This window comes from Acyrthosiphon pisum, chromosome X (assembly GCF_005508785.2).
Source record: "Acyrthosiphon pisum isolate AL4f chromosome X, pea_aphid_22Mar2018_4r6ur, whole genome shotgun sequence".
NCBI classification, from domain to species: Eukaryota; Metazoa; Arthropoda; class Insecta; order Hemiptera; family Aphididae; genus Acyrthosiphon; species Acyrthosiphon pisum.
Genome location: NC_042493.1, coordinates 86,158,251 through 86,175,222, shown reverse-complemented (window position 1 = coordinate 86,175,222; position 16,972 = coordinate 86,158,251). Strand labels below are relative to the sequence as shown.

Sequence of the window (16,972 nt, the reverse complement as noted above, 5' to 3'; positions counted from 1 at the left end):
TTATATGTGAAAACGGCGTAAAATCGTTTTCGGAACCGGCGACGATTGTCCGCTCGTCGTCACGTCGCGTTTTAATATTAGGTATTATCATAACGTTATATTATATAGGTGCGTGGCTGCAGTGATTTATCTACCCGAGTCGGTCACGTGCTCAACTCGGGGACGACACGCGCGGTTCAGTATATTATTATAATATATTTAAATGATGCTATATATATATATATATATGATAAAATAATATGTGCAGCACGAGTCGCAGTAGCAATGTATTAGGTATAATATAATTTTTATATGGCCGCGGTAGTCGGTAACCTATTCGACAGGTGTGTTGCTTATTCGAACCAACCGATTCACGCAGTGTCGGCCGGTCCACCAGGCTATACTATCGCGGTGGTTGCTGGGGCCCTTGGATATTTTTCAATATGGGCCATCGGAGACCCTTAGCCAAATGTGATAATGTATATTTAAATCACTTACCTATATAAGTTACGAGTCGCGGGTGAGAGGTTTCAAATTCTTTTTGAACCACCGACCACGTCTCTAACACGCGCACAGCATTCAAATACGAGCTTTGCGCACACAAGTAAAGTGTGAACGAGGGCAAAAAGTATTTTAAAAGCTAAACTTTACTATCCGATATAATATAGGTAGGCCTAGAGCGGAGTGTGAGTACCTATATTGTAATAATTTATAGTCGATCAATAATAATTGAAGCGGACAAATTTTTGGAAATTGATCACGAATTTTTGACGCGTACTGTCGTGTGTCCTGACACATAAACATTATAGACCGCTTTAACTACTATCGCAATTGTAATTTTCACCCCCAGTAAAGACTCCGCTGGATTATGTAAAGTATTATAATATGACTACGGTTTTTAATTTTACATACCTGTTTCTCGTGTCTTAATCATACGAAATCTTTCTGTACCTACCTATGATTTTTAAAATATCTAGGTACATTAAATGAATCAACATAAAAATATAATTATGTATCAAAAATAGTAGTACCTTACCCCTATTGGTGTATAAAAATATAAAATGATTTAATTTCGTCTTATTTAAGCTGCTGGTATATTATATTTTTATTTTCTTGAAAATAGTTTTCAGATTTTATGCTTATAAAAAGTATTCATAAAAGTCAAACAATTACGTGACAGTGAGACAATACATTTTGTATAAAATAACTGTATGATTACCTACAGAAGTGTGCCTAATATTAAATTTTAAGATAATACTATCGTATGTTATATATCATTATACACTAATATGTAGACAAATAGACATGATGTATTTGAAATCTCTGAACTATTAGTTTTTGGAATAATCGTAGGATAATAGAAAACCTTGATAAAATGAAAAACACCGCTCGACGAAATCTATATATTTTGAATTTGTATTCTTTATATTTTTGCCAGTGAAATAGCAATCGTCTGGACGTCATGGTAAACGACGACAATACTTTTCCCCGCTCCAGCATTAACAGTTCGCAGGTTTACGCCGTGTCGGAAGTGTCGGAACAAATGATGAGCTATTATACGTGATTTATGTGAATGTGTGCGCGTGTTCGGTGGTATATGCAAAACGAGAATACAAACATGCAGGTTTTACGGGAAAAATTGAATAAAATCACTCACAGTGGTTAGTGGTATATGTCATAATAGAAGGGGGAGACGAAAACGAAAACGCATAATCCGACGACGACGTGGTATAGCGATGAGAAACGATACAATCATTTTTCACCAATACCCGTCGCCGAAGCTTTAGTTTTCACGTTATATTATTATTAGTATCTTTTTTTCATCCCCAAAGTTTAATATATAGCATACCTCTCATACAATCCATTGCCAAAGTCGTCATCGCATCAACCCTTTCTGCAAACGTTTTCACCGTGTACCGGCGACGGGCGAAATCGTTCAAAACTTGATGTGTACGAATATATTATATAAATATTTAGTATACACTTATTGATAAATACAAAATCGACAAAACGTGTTTGTGTAAGTTTTTCGCTATCAAATCGTCTACTAATCGATCTATATTTTTTCCGAAAAATCTGTATACGATCACTACGACATACGATAAAAAATATAATATAATATTATTCTGGCCGTATTGGCCGTATTATAGTATAAATGGTATTTAATAATTTATAGGAATGAACGAGATCAAACGAATTCGTTCGCATTTGTTCAAAATTTTAAATGTTTAAACTAAAAATTATTATGTTTTGATGAACTTGAACTTTATTTTGGTAATTTCAAGATAATTTTACTTCAAAGTACATATTATTATGCTCCACAATAGGAATGTATAAATTCAAAATATGAATATCAAATATTAACAATTTGTAGAAAAAATATTTTTGGCACATTCACTATATGTGGACTACAAGTCTACAAAGGGTTAATAAAAAATAATACATTCAAGTTTGATATTTGAATATTAATCATAACGACTAAATATACAATAGTATTTAAAATTAATTAGTTAATGCTAAGTTGCAGTATTTCCTTATTATTGCAGTATGATTTTAAAAAGAAAATTAAAATTAAAATTAAACTTCCCATACTATAAAACATACATATTAGTAACGAAAAAAATAGTGCCCTGTATTATAATATCGACGATTGGGCGGCACAGATTTAGGCCACTATTGTGCACACGTCATATTCGTACTTATGTCGTGGCACGTGTACCGATAATTACGTTGTTGTAATTATACCGTGAAGTCATAGTTTTTCTCTCTTCGAAAAGCGAAACTTCCCTTAATTATATAATATATTCTTCGACTTACCGAGGACACGGCGGCGTTGTACACATAATATTATAATCGTTTTTGACCACTTCTGTCGATAGCACCGAGTGTACACTTTCCGTACGAATTTTGGGGTGGCCTAATTCGGGACAACTTACGTGTGTGTAGGACATAACTTCATAACGAACGTATACGACTCGATTTCATAACGTCGTTACGCCCTCTGCACCCCCTGCTCGTACACACGACAATAATTACACTGACGTAAGCGATATTTGCAAATTACTTTGTTCTCCATCTTATAATACATCGTTCCATTATCCGCATAATATTAAAATTGGAAATTAACGTCAAGATGACGTTTTGCTGCAGGTATTATACCATTATTATACCGTATAATACAATATAGGTAATATTATTATATAGCATTATAGCCATATTATACAGGTGTATACGATACGCACCTACTTTCGCAACTATTAGTGTTTACACCCAGGTACGTATATGTTTTTGGTCGGCATATTATAATACTGTCTTATTATTTTTTTTATTATCTACGTTTAATGTTAATGGATATAGGTACGTCAGAGATCCATGCCCTTATCTAAGTGATAATTAGAACTGGGATTTTAATGGCCTAAAAAAATGTACTATATAAATTACTACTAATAAAAATATTTTAGGCTTAAAAAGTTTAAAACAATTATATTATCTTCTTACTCGTTACCAGTTTCGTGAACATAATATTAATTTTTATTATTAAAGCAAGAAAACATATAATCGTGATATGACGTAACGACTGCAAACATCGGCGCCGAGGGTTGTTCGTGGAGAGTGTGAGTACGAGGTGTGATAATGATATAAATACGATATGTAATGATGTACTCACAATATAATATAGGTACCTTTGCAGTCGATTAGTTTGGTTTCAAATTTCGAATTACGACTGAATACTATCGACCCCTGCAAGGTAACCTATAGGCAGCTTTAGATATCAATATAAATTATGATATAAGACATAAGTTATAACTAAACACTAATAATACATTGACATTATCATCATAAATATATTATATAAACAAAACCACAGGCAGTTGATAGATATACGATACCCGCGGCAACAATTTTAGACATGTCAAATATCAACAAATAATTTTTTTTTTTTTTTAATTTAGAAAACTAAAAGTTCCTAATAAAAATTCGTTTAATTTTATCGAATCTTGTTCATCATATTATAGCATCAAAACAGTATGAATTCAAAATTAAGAGCAATGTATTAATCATTTAATATGAGTATATAAGTTAATATGTGATTGTATAGTAATAATAAATTCAAAAATATCTATCATGTATAACATGATAATAATAATTTAAAAACTAATGTTGCCATGCAGCAGTACCTAAGTCAATGTGGTGTGTCATAACTCATAACTCTTGTCTGCAGCTTCCCGTTGCATAATGTTTGTAAAATTTGAGCTTCAAAATTAAAGCTGATCAGATCGATCCTTTTCCACCTCCCCCCTCGACACAAACATAACCCAACATTTTTAATACATCACATATTATAATATTACACTCAAAAATGGGCAGTAACTAGTTAAAAAATGAATTTTTTCTATACTTTTTAGCTTGACTAAAAAGTATTTATTTTTTAATCACCAATGACCTTAACTTTTCTCAGTTGATTTGAAAAATAATCCATAAAGTCATGATTTTTTTGAAATCGTTATACCCAACCTGCATTATATATTATTTTATACCGTGGCTGGTCGCCGGTATATACGCTACAGCGATCGAGGATTATAATATCCCCATATCATAGTATTAGGTATTCCTGTATACCTTCCTTCCTGCCTACCTACCTACCTACACTAGCGGTCGCCGCGGTTTTATGCGATATTTTAATATTAAGTACGTATTGTGTACACGGCTGGAAACGGCGGCGGCGGGCGAGATAAAATAATAATAATAATAATAATATTTTAATATACGCGCGCAAACGTATCATATAATACTCGAGCGAATGATGTTTGGGTTTCGCGGCCCCGACGTGTTAATAACTCACGCGGCGGGAAGTACATAATAATAATAATAATAATATAATATTATAATGAAATATATTATATTATATACGTGCGTGCGCGTGTTTGCGTATTTATTCGACTACACCGCTCGTATATTTATTCTGGTGCGGTTATTTTTCTCTTCCCGTCGTCGTATCCTCCTCAGGTGGGTTTGTGGGGGGGGGGGGGGGGCGAAGGTATCGAATACGAGTTTTGCGCGGACGTCTGCGGTGGAGAAAACGTCCGGTAAGTATATTATACAACGCCGCGAACGCGCATGTACATGATATTATAATAATATATTAATATAAGTATTATTATTATTATTTAGGTGCATCAAGTATGTCGTACATAATATAATAATAATATGATATAATATTATATTATAATAATATACAGGATGTATCACGAGGATTTGACAGTTTAGCGAATGTATAGTGCATGCGCCTACATTTTACGACCTCGAAAATGTCAAATTCTCGAGTGATACACATCCTCGCTGCATAGTAATAATATTGTGTCCCGTGCGTGACGTTTCGCACTTTCGCGACGAACTAGATTATATTTTTGTACAGTTTCGACACCATAATATTATTATTATTATTATACAGGCGTTTTTAATAACCTACTACGTCATGTGCCTACTCAAAATTGTATATCCGCTCTACGACCACTTATATACTGAGCGACATGAACATAATATCCGTACATTGTAGGTAGGTAAACTGTCGTCTTAAAATAAAACTCAGGGTTCGATTTTTAAAAATTTGAAATCTGATATGTTTTATATTAATTTGCAACCATTTGTCCTATTCACTGTTTGCATAAGCACGCACAACAACTTCGTGTTCGATGCTTTGACGTTTTTCAGTTCGTTCGATAAAACAGTCAAACGATATAATATCGTCTAAATATTATATATCTGCAGCAGTTAGCACTCCACTTTCTACTTTCTAGTATCGACTTCCAGATCGGTGTACAGAACATTAGTTTTATTTATAATATTATACAAAATATGCACTGTGGTATACTCACAACTTGTTTTCAAACATAATATACGACTTTTTGATCTAGGTACCCCGCATCCGGGGAAATTTTCCGGAATCTATAATATAATCCTAAACACGTTTTACGCATGATAGGTGCCTAGGTACACTTGCTTTCAGACGACTGTCTATACCACGCGACTTAATTCCGTGTTCGGAATATTTTTAGCGGCGAGTCGATGGGCGGGGGTGAAGACAATTTAAGACCGAAAACGAAAAATTTCTCGTCAGAGGGTCACGTGTAAACCGGGTTGAAAAAAAAACAAAAAAATAATCCCACAGCCCCAACATAGTTCGATCTTTAGTCGAGTGCGCGTGGTTTCGGTGGTTTTAATTTGCCCGACGCGGCCACCTGACCCGACGCACTCTGCACGGATCGCGGGGGCAAACATACAGCGTGCGTCGCATATTACTTACAATATTATATGTATACGAAACGTCGGTCGGCAAGCACAATAATAACGTTTGGAATAAAATAATATTACATGACATTAGTATGCGCGTACGCGACGACGTAATTCCGTGTGTATACATCTGCGGCCGGCCCTCGCGGATTTTAATCCCGAGACCTTTTTCCCGTCCTCCGGTATACGTACGCTCGTCCTCCTCTTCGTCCTCGTCGTCCTTTTCCAGCACGCGGCGCCCGAGTTTCTCCGTCGGCACGCGGTGGATTTTAAATCTGACGGCCCCGGAAACCATTAAAGCAGCCATCACGTATATGCGCGGTGCGTTTAATAATAATACGCGCACACCGACAAATGTCTCCGTATATAGCTGCCGGGGACGATGACTACTGCAGTGGGGTGTTTGCGTGTGTCTGTGGTGTGCGGTGAGTTGTGGGTGGTGGGTGAGCGTGGGTGTGTGTGGTGAGTGGTGTGTACGCCGAGCCGCAAACCCTTTCGCTAATTGCGACCGTTACGCGACTGTTTTTCGTTCGGCATCCGTTTAATGATGTCGTATCATAATTATTATATAACGCGTCCCGTCCGTCGCCCGACGTTCCTCCTCGTCCTTCGGGAACATCTGTGACGCGGACGCCTATTTAAACCCGACGCGGTCGTCGCAGTCGTCGTATGGCAGTCGTCTGTCCCGTTCAAATCCGCATTAGCCGTCGCAAGCAGCTACCGCCACCAAACTTCGGCCCTATACGTGCGACTCCGGCAAATTACACCGCCGCTGATATTGAGATTATGCGTCCTCGAAATTATTATTATTATTGTTATTATTGTCGTTTTTGTGTGTAGTAGTGTCGTGTATACGTTACGCTATATATATTATAGTGCGATATAGTTGAATAACGTTTCAGGTTTTTTACGCGATAAATATTTTCTGAATTACATCGAAATAATGAAAATCCTCTGAGGAGAAATCTTTGTTTTACATTCCAATATAGGTATCCAATTTTGTCAACCTTTGAACATCAAACGCTCTAAAAAACGAATGTATGACGAGGGGCTATTTTTTATTTTTAATGCTAGTTAAAAAATCTTATGACTTATGAGTACCTAATCTTATGCTACCTATATATTTTTCAAGCCGTTTACTTTTATAACTATCAATTAATATCTTTCAAACTTTTGTCAACTTTTTTCGTAATTTCAACACTAATAAAAATAAATTGAAACCATATGTATTTTCGATATTTATATTATTACACCGATAACTTCTGTAGACACAACTAATGAGGAATATTGTTTTAAATTTTCATGGTTTTTGACTTATTTAAATGCCTGTAAAAGTGCAAATAGCCATAATAAATTTTGAAAATTATAACATGTCTATAAAACAGAAATTTAAAAATTAAGATTTTTAGTATATTTGGTTATTCTTTTTAGAATTACAAAAAAAAAATCGATTTTGTCGAAAACTGGTTAGTATATTTGCCGATTATTTTAAATAGTTATGTGGAATGATTTTTTTGCATTCCTTAAAGGGCTGATTAGAAATAATTTTCTACTAGGAACTAACCTCGACGCTTAAAACCCCCTTAAAACCCATCTCCACACTGCTCCAAAACGTGATGACGGGCACAATAAAAATAATTAAGAAACACAAATTGTAAAACTAATATAATATTCATATCGCTCCACAAATCCACTCTGAATTTCCAGATCACTTTCATAAATACATTTTTATGAAAAATTAAATCCAGTGGTTGCCTAACAGAAATATTAAAAAAGCACGATGAAATAAACAACACTTGCAACGTCAAAAAACGGTAACCTAGCCGTGCAAAGTTTTTATTAATATATATTACTATACCTTGGTATACATTGTATACAATAAAGGTAGGTATGTACAATACGTCGTGTGAGTACATATTGTCTACGTATATGTATAATATGATATCCGCTATGCCACCGTCGTCGCCCGGGAAATTACGATGTTACCGCAACTTTCAGCTTGCTGGGGGGCGGCGGCGGCGGTGGGTCGGAGCAGGCGCCCCCGACGACGACGCCCACGTAAAACAAAAGCCGTTGGCACATTGGTCGACGCGGCGCGGGAGGGGAGGAACCCGACGCCTCCGCCGCCCGCCGCGGGCCGGACGGGCCCAGGTGGCTGCGGAGGAGAGTCCCCATGCGGGTCGCCGCCGAAAACGAATTCGTTTCGATTCGGTCCCCCGAGTGGGTGTGGGTGGGAGGGCGACTCGCGGTCGTCCGTGTCTGCGGTAGCGACGCGTTGTGTAAGTTCACTTCCGTTCGAGGCGTTCGAAACGCACCTGCACTGCGCGCGGAAGTCCCAGCACCGACTATATAGGTACTTATAATATATCTTTGTTTTACGCGCGTTTATATATATATATTTGATATTGCCCAAGTACACCCCCATTCCTCGCCGCCAACCACCCTTAACGCCTACCCACCTTAACTCCTACACCCTCGACCGTCTATATAGATTTACGAAAACGTTTGAAACAGTTCTACGTCTCCCCCGCGTAAACGGCAATGACGTGTAACATAAATGTAAGAACACGTATATATATGTGTGTATATATATTCGGTCCTCCGAAGACCTGACGGCCGCGGCGATATACGCGTATGTAATAATATGTATATATACGCGAGCGAATTTGTTTTTTCCCGATCGGTGCCCGCCGAGCGGGGAAAGTAGACCGGATAAAAGTATAAGATCACATTTTTCCACATTCCGACACCCACGACGACGTGTAAATCCCTTACTCGCAATAGTTATATGAGGGAGGAAACTTACAGCGCCGCTTCGTCGTCCTATACGTCTTGTCCGCATACACGTCTGTGGGTGTGCATGTGTATAGGAATGGAATAAATTGAAATGCACTCGCCCCCGACCTTATCCACGGCCGCCGTCAGAAAATCCCTTTTGCGGTGGCGGCGGAGGTGGGCATCCCAAATCACCGCAGCCACATCGATTTAAAAGCTATTTCGGAGTATCACGTCGAATACACGGCGTGATCATCGATCCCAGATTGAGACGTTGCGGGAAACCCAAATTCGATCATTGTTTAATAGTTTCTAAAATGTATAATATTGTAACGAGCCACAACTATTTTAAGGAAAAGTTTTATGATATATTCGTTGAACGCTTTTCAATAATAGAAGCCTAGAGAGATTGGTATTTATAAAGACGAATGGTCTTATTGTTTATTTGGTACCTACTAAAAAGCTCACTGGAAGTGATTTGAAGGAACTTATCGTTTCTAGAAAATCTAGAAAACTAACGTGAAACAATTTGAACGAGCGCCCGCTTTTAACAACACTTTCACCACTTATGGAAAAAACGAAACTGCTCATATAATTGATACCAACAACCAACATTTGCGATTGTCTAATACGGATATAGAACCATAAACTGTATAATAGTGAAAAGGCCTTTAGAGGGAGGGCTAACTTGGGGCTCTGTACGACGTGACTATAATTCGGCGTGGGCAGCTGTCCGTCCTGTCCGTGCGCTATGGATGCAACTATTTGCAAGAAAGGAGCATTTGGTCGATTTCCCGCGCAATGTTACCCACACATTTGCGACGACACTATTAAAACACAACGGCTTTCCGCTGCACATTCGTTGGATCGGGGACGACGCTAAGCGCGTTCATTCGAAGCAGCTGCTTCGTTCTAAAATTGGGGTTCCAGAGGTAGGTACCCTTAGGGGCAAATGACTGCATACGTTGAGTCATTACAATTTATTTCCACAATTTTATTCACTCATTTATTTATTTATTTTTTTTAGAACATAATATTTACATAATGTGGGGTATATATCATGTAGACAGTACCCCCAGTCCAAAAATAATAATCACTTATCATGGGTGGAAAATAATAATTCACGTCACCGCGATGACCACGGTTACAATAGTATTAGGTACATCGTATATGACATACTCAATTATACAATATATTTCCAGCTCCAGTATAGCTTCGTCAACGATTTTGGGATCGCCGGAGGAGCAGGAATAACCTGAAATTGTTGTGTGGTTTGTAAAAATAAATAATATATGCAGTCACTATACATATTATTAAATATTCATGAATGTAATTATAACAATAGAATATCGTTAAAATAAAGTCTGTTTCGCATTCATATCACATTCATAGTAAATGCCAAGACTTCCACTGAAACGGTACGCTCTATAGTCTATATACTATCAGTGATGACGAACCCATGGCAGGCATATTTATTTCGTTGTTTAACCTTGCATTTAATGAAACAAAAAATAATGTAGTGAAAAACATTCTTTATTAATTCTAAAAAAACTGCAGTAACCATACAATTTTGGAACACTGTGCTTCCAGAAATAATATTTTGTAATTTAAAAAAATTGGTTCATTCCAAATAACCCAATGTTCACATCAACATAAATACATGCATGTTTATTTTCCAAAGTGAATTATTTCAAATCCAAACAGTGGAATAATAAGTTGTTGGATGGAGCTAATGTTGCTTGCAGTATTAAAACCCTTAGCAATAATCTAGCATTCAAACATCCAGCATTAAAATATTTTTTTTTAAACTTTGATTACAAAATTTTGGCACGTCACCCGAAAAGGGTTCGCCACAATATGTGCTCTATATTGTATAAGCGCCCGCTGTCGTCCATATCGTGTACGTGTGCGCATATTATACTAATAATATTTATATATTAGATAAATGTTTTTTTATTAGTGAACAACCTTAAGTCTTGTGTTCACTGTTTCGTGTATACGTAGGTATCAAAGTTGTTATTTACAAAGTATACAAGTTGAGCTATTATTATATATTAAAAATCTTCACGACGTCGTACATCGAAAACCCAGCTTTACTGCGTACTGCACCGGACTTTGTATATTTCATAAGTTATAATAATATGATAGCACGCTTAATCGTATTATTATAATATGCGTGTATAGTATATATTATATGGTTTGGATTATACACATTGTCGGTTGATTATATTATTATATGTAAGTGGACTTGGGATTTAATTTTTGGAGGGGCTCTAGTCCAATACAAATTTTAAACATTAAAAATGTCCCTGTGGGCCTAATATACAACGCGTATATATTCTACTATATAATAATATTAACTTTTAAATATTTCGCGTCTTCCTTTTTTGAGCCTTATGGGGGGTAAATCTGCGGACAAGGCAGAAGCTGGTACTTAACTAGAAATAAATTGTTTAACTGAAAACTGGTTGGGAAACGGGAGGGTTAATTCACATAATAAAATATTGGGGGACTTTACCCTATCGCCTATTACCTCCGAGTCCACCTAATACGATGTTACCTACTTGGATATAAATATGTCATGCGTATACGTGTGTGTGTCATAGAATCGTGTACGGCGTATGTGAAACTGCGGCGACAAATGAGATTTGCTACTCGAAAAAAATAAAATAAAATCACTCCCCAATAGTTAGGTATATACTGCGTTTAGAGCCGACGAGTCGGTGTGACATGGCGGGCCGAGTCGCGTTGGCTATTGTACGATGCTAATATAATATGGACCCGATCGAAAAGGTCGTTCGAACATTAGTGTCACTGCATCGACTACAACCCCCCTAGTTAACGCACAAAACACCTTTGCTCACTGGTATATATTATATTATCTATACGTGTTCGGGCGCGTGCGTTTCGATGACTCTGTGCGACGGGGTGCGAGCCTTACGATTGGCGACTGCAGCATCGTACCGGCGACCGGTTCCGTTTACAGGGTGCGTGTTTGCAGGATTTGACGATATTATTATTTGAATAACAATCCAACCGAACGATTGTCAAATTCTCCTGCAGATATACCACGGCCCTATACACACCGCCTGCAATCTATATATGATATATCATGTACACCTATACCCATATACAGTATGTATAACGACGATGATAATGCGATAATGTGGTTACAGGCATCTGCACAATTATATACCGTGCGTGTACCGCGGTATTTCTACTTGATGAAAATCTAGCTGATGAAAATATATAAATATAAACACCATTAAGCGTGATATATCAGTAAAATGTTTCCTCTTGTATAGTTGTATTATATATTTAATTACACACAAAAAATGTATTGCTAAATGCTAAACCAATATATAAATAATAAGTTGAAGACGCCTAGCTCTTTCACTGTTGGCAAACTTATTTAAAACAGCATCATCTGTATCTATATAAACCGATAATACAAACAAAAAAGTCACATAAGCTAACCTGACGTATATTTAATCTAACCATATAGGAAGTTACAGGCATTCGCATTCCGTGAAATAAACGAACTGCATACAAATGTTTGTAAGGACTCACTTAGTGATAATATAGGCCATTATTTTATATATAATATAATACGGTTAGCCCTTAAAAAAAATATATTATCACCACTGCAGTGTATTGTGTTTATCCTAAATCGACACACAGCAAGCCTGGAATCTGCAATTTCCGATTGTATATAATATATAGTCTGACAAAATATACATTGAATTGCTTGCAACAGAGCTGAACAATATCCCAATAGGATATTCTCAATCATGCCACTACAGCGACTGCCAAGGTGGACTTCTTCTGACAATTTCAAATGTTTTACGCCCGTTCGTTTTTTCATTATGTTCCATATTTTTGTCAACGGACCGCGGCCTTAGGTGCTCGCTCCACATGTGCCCACGTGCAGGTGCATACGTCACATAATAATAATACGATATATTGACATTGTGTAATATAATAGGTACCTTTATTGTATACGCGGTGCGAGTGCAGTTTTCCAGTCGACGGCGAAAGTAATAATCCCTTTTCGGAATGCGTCGACTCGACGGACAATCGCGTGGGGGGTCCTTGTGCGAAGTTCGTGCAACCCGACGACCGCTGGGACAATATTTTTACAACTGCCCGCGGATGTAATCTATATATAAGGGCAAAATATGTAAACTGAGCCAGCTATTATCTTTTCTTTTCTTCGGCCCGATAATTTTCACCGATAAAATATGATAAGCACGACATAAACAATGTATTTAATGTAGGAACCTAAAAATATTATAAGAAAATTATTAATTAGATATGAGGAAGATCCGGGCTTTTTTTTTTATTCCAACCGAGTTTCTTCGTAGAATCACGTTTACCTGAATAAACCCGTGCCGAGCTTCCAATAGACCTTTTGGACCTTTTTCTAGAGCAGAGTTATAATCGGCCATAAATCGTTAAATTTTTTCGAAAAGTTTTCGCGTCGTGGAACGCAGTCGAACAGCGACGTCGGAGATCTTCTGCCACGACCAACCTGCCTGTGACGGCCTATATGAAATACTATAACTATATATGTACGTTGGCGACACTATATCGTTATATATATATACATACACACAATTACGATTTACGATGTACCTATATATATATATTTACGTACACAGTATAAAGGTGTACACCTGGTCGGTTGGCGTCACACCGGCTGGGACGAGGGTTCGGCGGCGGCGGAATTTCCTCTCGCGTCGAATGTGCCCGCGGGTATTGTCCTCCTCCATACAACCCGTCGCATATACATATATGTGTGAGTGTGTGTCTACCGTATACTGCATACTTCGGGATCGTCCTTTGTCGTCATTCATTTCTTATGAAAACTGTGTGTGTGCGTTTGTAAAAATACGTATTCTACTACCCACCACCTAAATACATATATATATATTTATATATGCGCGTGTTATATATAATACGCGGGCAAACGCGTATAAGAGTGTGTGCGTTAGTATAATAATATGGTGCAGTATGTATATAGTATAATGTTATGTTATATATTATACAGGACGATAATCGCGCGCGTACACGACGGGGGGAAAATAAAAACCCAGGATGGAGTTTGACGGCGGATAACAATGGGGATGACGCTGTGTGACTTTCCGACGGGACCACTGCCACCGCCGACGATCTCGTGCGAGGGGGGTAGTTGCGGCGAGGGGGCGGCGGTGAGGTAGGTTAGGTCACCGGGCACATTGTCGCGAGCATATAATATATATACCATATACTGTCGTCCAGAGCGTTTAATACCCGTCCTCGTAACATATGTATATTGTCGCTGTATATTATATACCTACAGGGTGGTTACATTGAGCGCGCGTATAGGTACACACCTCTATATACAGTGCGTTAAAATCTCGTGTCACGATCGGGCGCGTCTCCGTCGCAGTATAGAACAATGTCGTAGGCGTAAACGTAAACATTCATATTTGACTACCTGTGTACAATATATATAGTTTAACCGAGCTTTGCAGCTAAACTTTTATTCGACATATAGAAGCTTGTCATTATATACTTTTTTATAACAAAAAACACAATATTATATTATATATACCTACGCTGTATCTAAATTATGCCTTTTCGACTGGTTCCGCATCAATGTCGAATATTACCATAGCATATTTGAACCGTTTACGCACCCCTTTAAACGCCTATATACACTGTTGCGACGGACGGGATATTATGGTGGCGATCTAGAACAATATGTAGGTACTTATAATATCATATAAATTTGTGCCACCACCCCTGCAGAAACTGATCTCCCATTGTACACGCGCCGACAAGCACTCTGTAGATACGATCATCGTCGTCGTCAGAGGGTTGTGCGTGATGAGGGTTGGGTGGCGGAGGGCATGCGTGCGTGCGTGCGCGCGTTACCGCGTATTGTCGTCGGCGCGCGTCCAGAGTCAGTTAGTCGCCGACAGTGTCCGCCGCGCGATGACCGATTTTACTAGCGCTCGACAGCAGCAGCCGCAACAGCCGCAACCGCAGCCGCAACAGCTGCGGGTGGTGCCGGTCACTGTGGCCAGACCACCGTATTTCGATTTTAACGACATTTTTGGGTGTTCCGCAGGGAAAAAACTGTCGCCGCCTATGACGACGGCTCCGACGACGACGCCTACGGCCAACGGAAGTGGCTCCACGACGGCCACCGCGACGACTGCCACCGTCAACAACAACAACAACCACAGCAACAACAACAACAACGGGTCGTCGATTAAGCAGCAGCAGCAGCAGCAGCAATCCTCGGCCGGCGGCCAACAGCTGATGTCCGCAGCCGCGGCGGGTTGCTGTCCCGTGTGCGGGACGGCGCTCCGCACGGCCCACGAGCTCGAGTCCCATTTTATATGGGAACTGGAACGGCTGTACAAGCAGGCGGCCGCGGCAGGACGACGGCACCGGAGGGGCACGCCCGACAAGCTGGGCGACGGCCACCACATGCACGGTCTCATGGTATGTCCCAGGGACGGCGGCCGCTTGTCGCCAGTCGCCGGTGGCAGCAGCAGGGATGCGACGCTGCACGGCCGATGGGAGGTACGTGCGCATTGCCATTAATTATTAGATTACTTAAATATTAGAATTTATTATACAACACTATACAGCTGAACCAGCACGGCGTTGCTCGTGACAAATTAAACAATGCCCTCACTTAAACTCCTTTAAATATCAACCTTTTAACACAGTCATTTGGGGGGGGGGGGGGGGGGTTGACGAAATTATAAAATACAGGTCCAAAATTATATCGTATCATAATAACCAGTCTATTAGGTACCTACCTAATAACTTATATAAACAAAAAAAAAATCGTTTTTCGTGAGCCATCAAATCCCTGTGTGGGCTCTCTTGAAAATGCAAATTTCACGAAATCGTTCCTCAGTACATTCCCTCAAAGTCTCAAATATAATATATAGGTACTTGCAGTGTACTATACCGAATGTATATCTTCGTCATTGAATTCTAGAGAGTTTCGCCAGTAGTTTCGAATTCGTTTTTACTTTCGACCATCTGAAAATGTCCAACTATTTTCGATACATCCCTTCCAAACCGAGAAGTCCGGTTTGCAAATGTCTATTTTTTGAAACATGCTATTCCCTGTATGTACGTTCGCGTTACGTCATCGCATAATAGTTTCGTCGATAATATTATTCACCATAATATTGTCATTATTAAATGCACGCATGCTAAACATCCCGTAAAAAATATTCTATCAGTCATCTGCTTTGCTAGCCCTCCTCCTCCCTTCTGTCACTAAATTTAAAATTCGAGACCGCTGAAATTCATTATTGCAGCGTGATCGGCGGAAGTGGTTACCGGAGATTTTTTTACGCTGTCTGTCTCACTCCGTCGACTATTATATCATTTAATAAGAATGCGCAGAGTGACTCTATAATATTACGCCTATGACAACAATATAATAATTATTCGAACTATTTGTTTCCATCCGCATACAGACATATCAAAAAGTCAAGGCCAATCGACACAACCGGTTGAGGATCAAAAACCGGAAACGGAAACCCGACGAGATGCTGTTGACGCCGACACCAGCGACCTGCTGCTGTCCCGTTTGCAACGAGCCTGTCGCCGCGGCCACCCAGGAACAGATGAACGCTCACGTGGAAATGTGCCTGAGGAACAAAGTACGTAAAAAACATTATATTGGTGCGCAGAGTTTTATATGTGAGTCGTGTTATTTGTGAGTACTGAGTAGTGACCTGAGAACTTGCCGGTTCGGAAAGTGATCACGAGTCGAAAATTCATTAAATCGTAACTTCCGATGACGCGCGGTGGTTATTTATTTCCGAAACATAATTGTTTTGTCCGTGATTTATTTTAAGTCCAATTATTTAAAATTTAAACTTCAAAAACCTAAAAACCTAAGTGCAGT

At 38.8% G+C, this 16,972-nt stretch overlaps 1 protein-coding gene across 2 annotated transcripts in view; it reads left to right on the top strand.

Annotated features, from left to right (window-relative positions):
* LOC100569056 (protein Teyrha-meyrha) overlaps positions 1-16,972 on the top strand; it is a 154,527-nt gene that overhangs the window by 126,416 nt on the left and 11,139 nt on the right. For both annotated transcript variants that reach the window (XM_016806919.2, XM_008187849.3), the window contains exons 4-5: positions 15,161-15,621; positions 16,539-16,724. In XM_016806919.2, the coding sequence (XP_016662408.1) occupies positions 15,161-15,621; positions 16,539-16,724 (647 nt within the window). The remainder of the gene's footprint in view (positions 1-15,160; positions 15,622-16,538; positions 16,725-16,972) is intronic.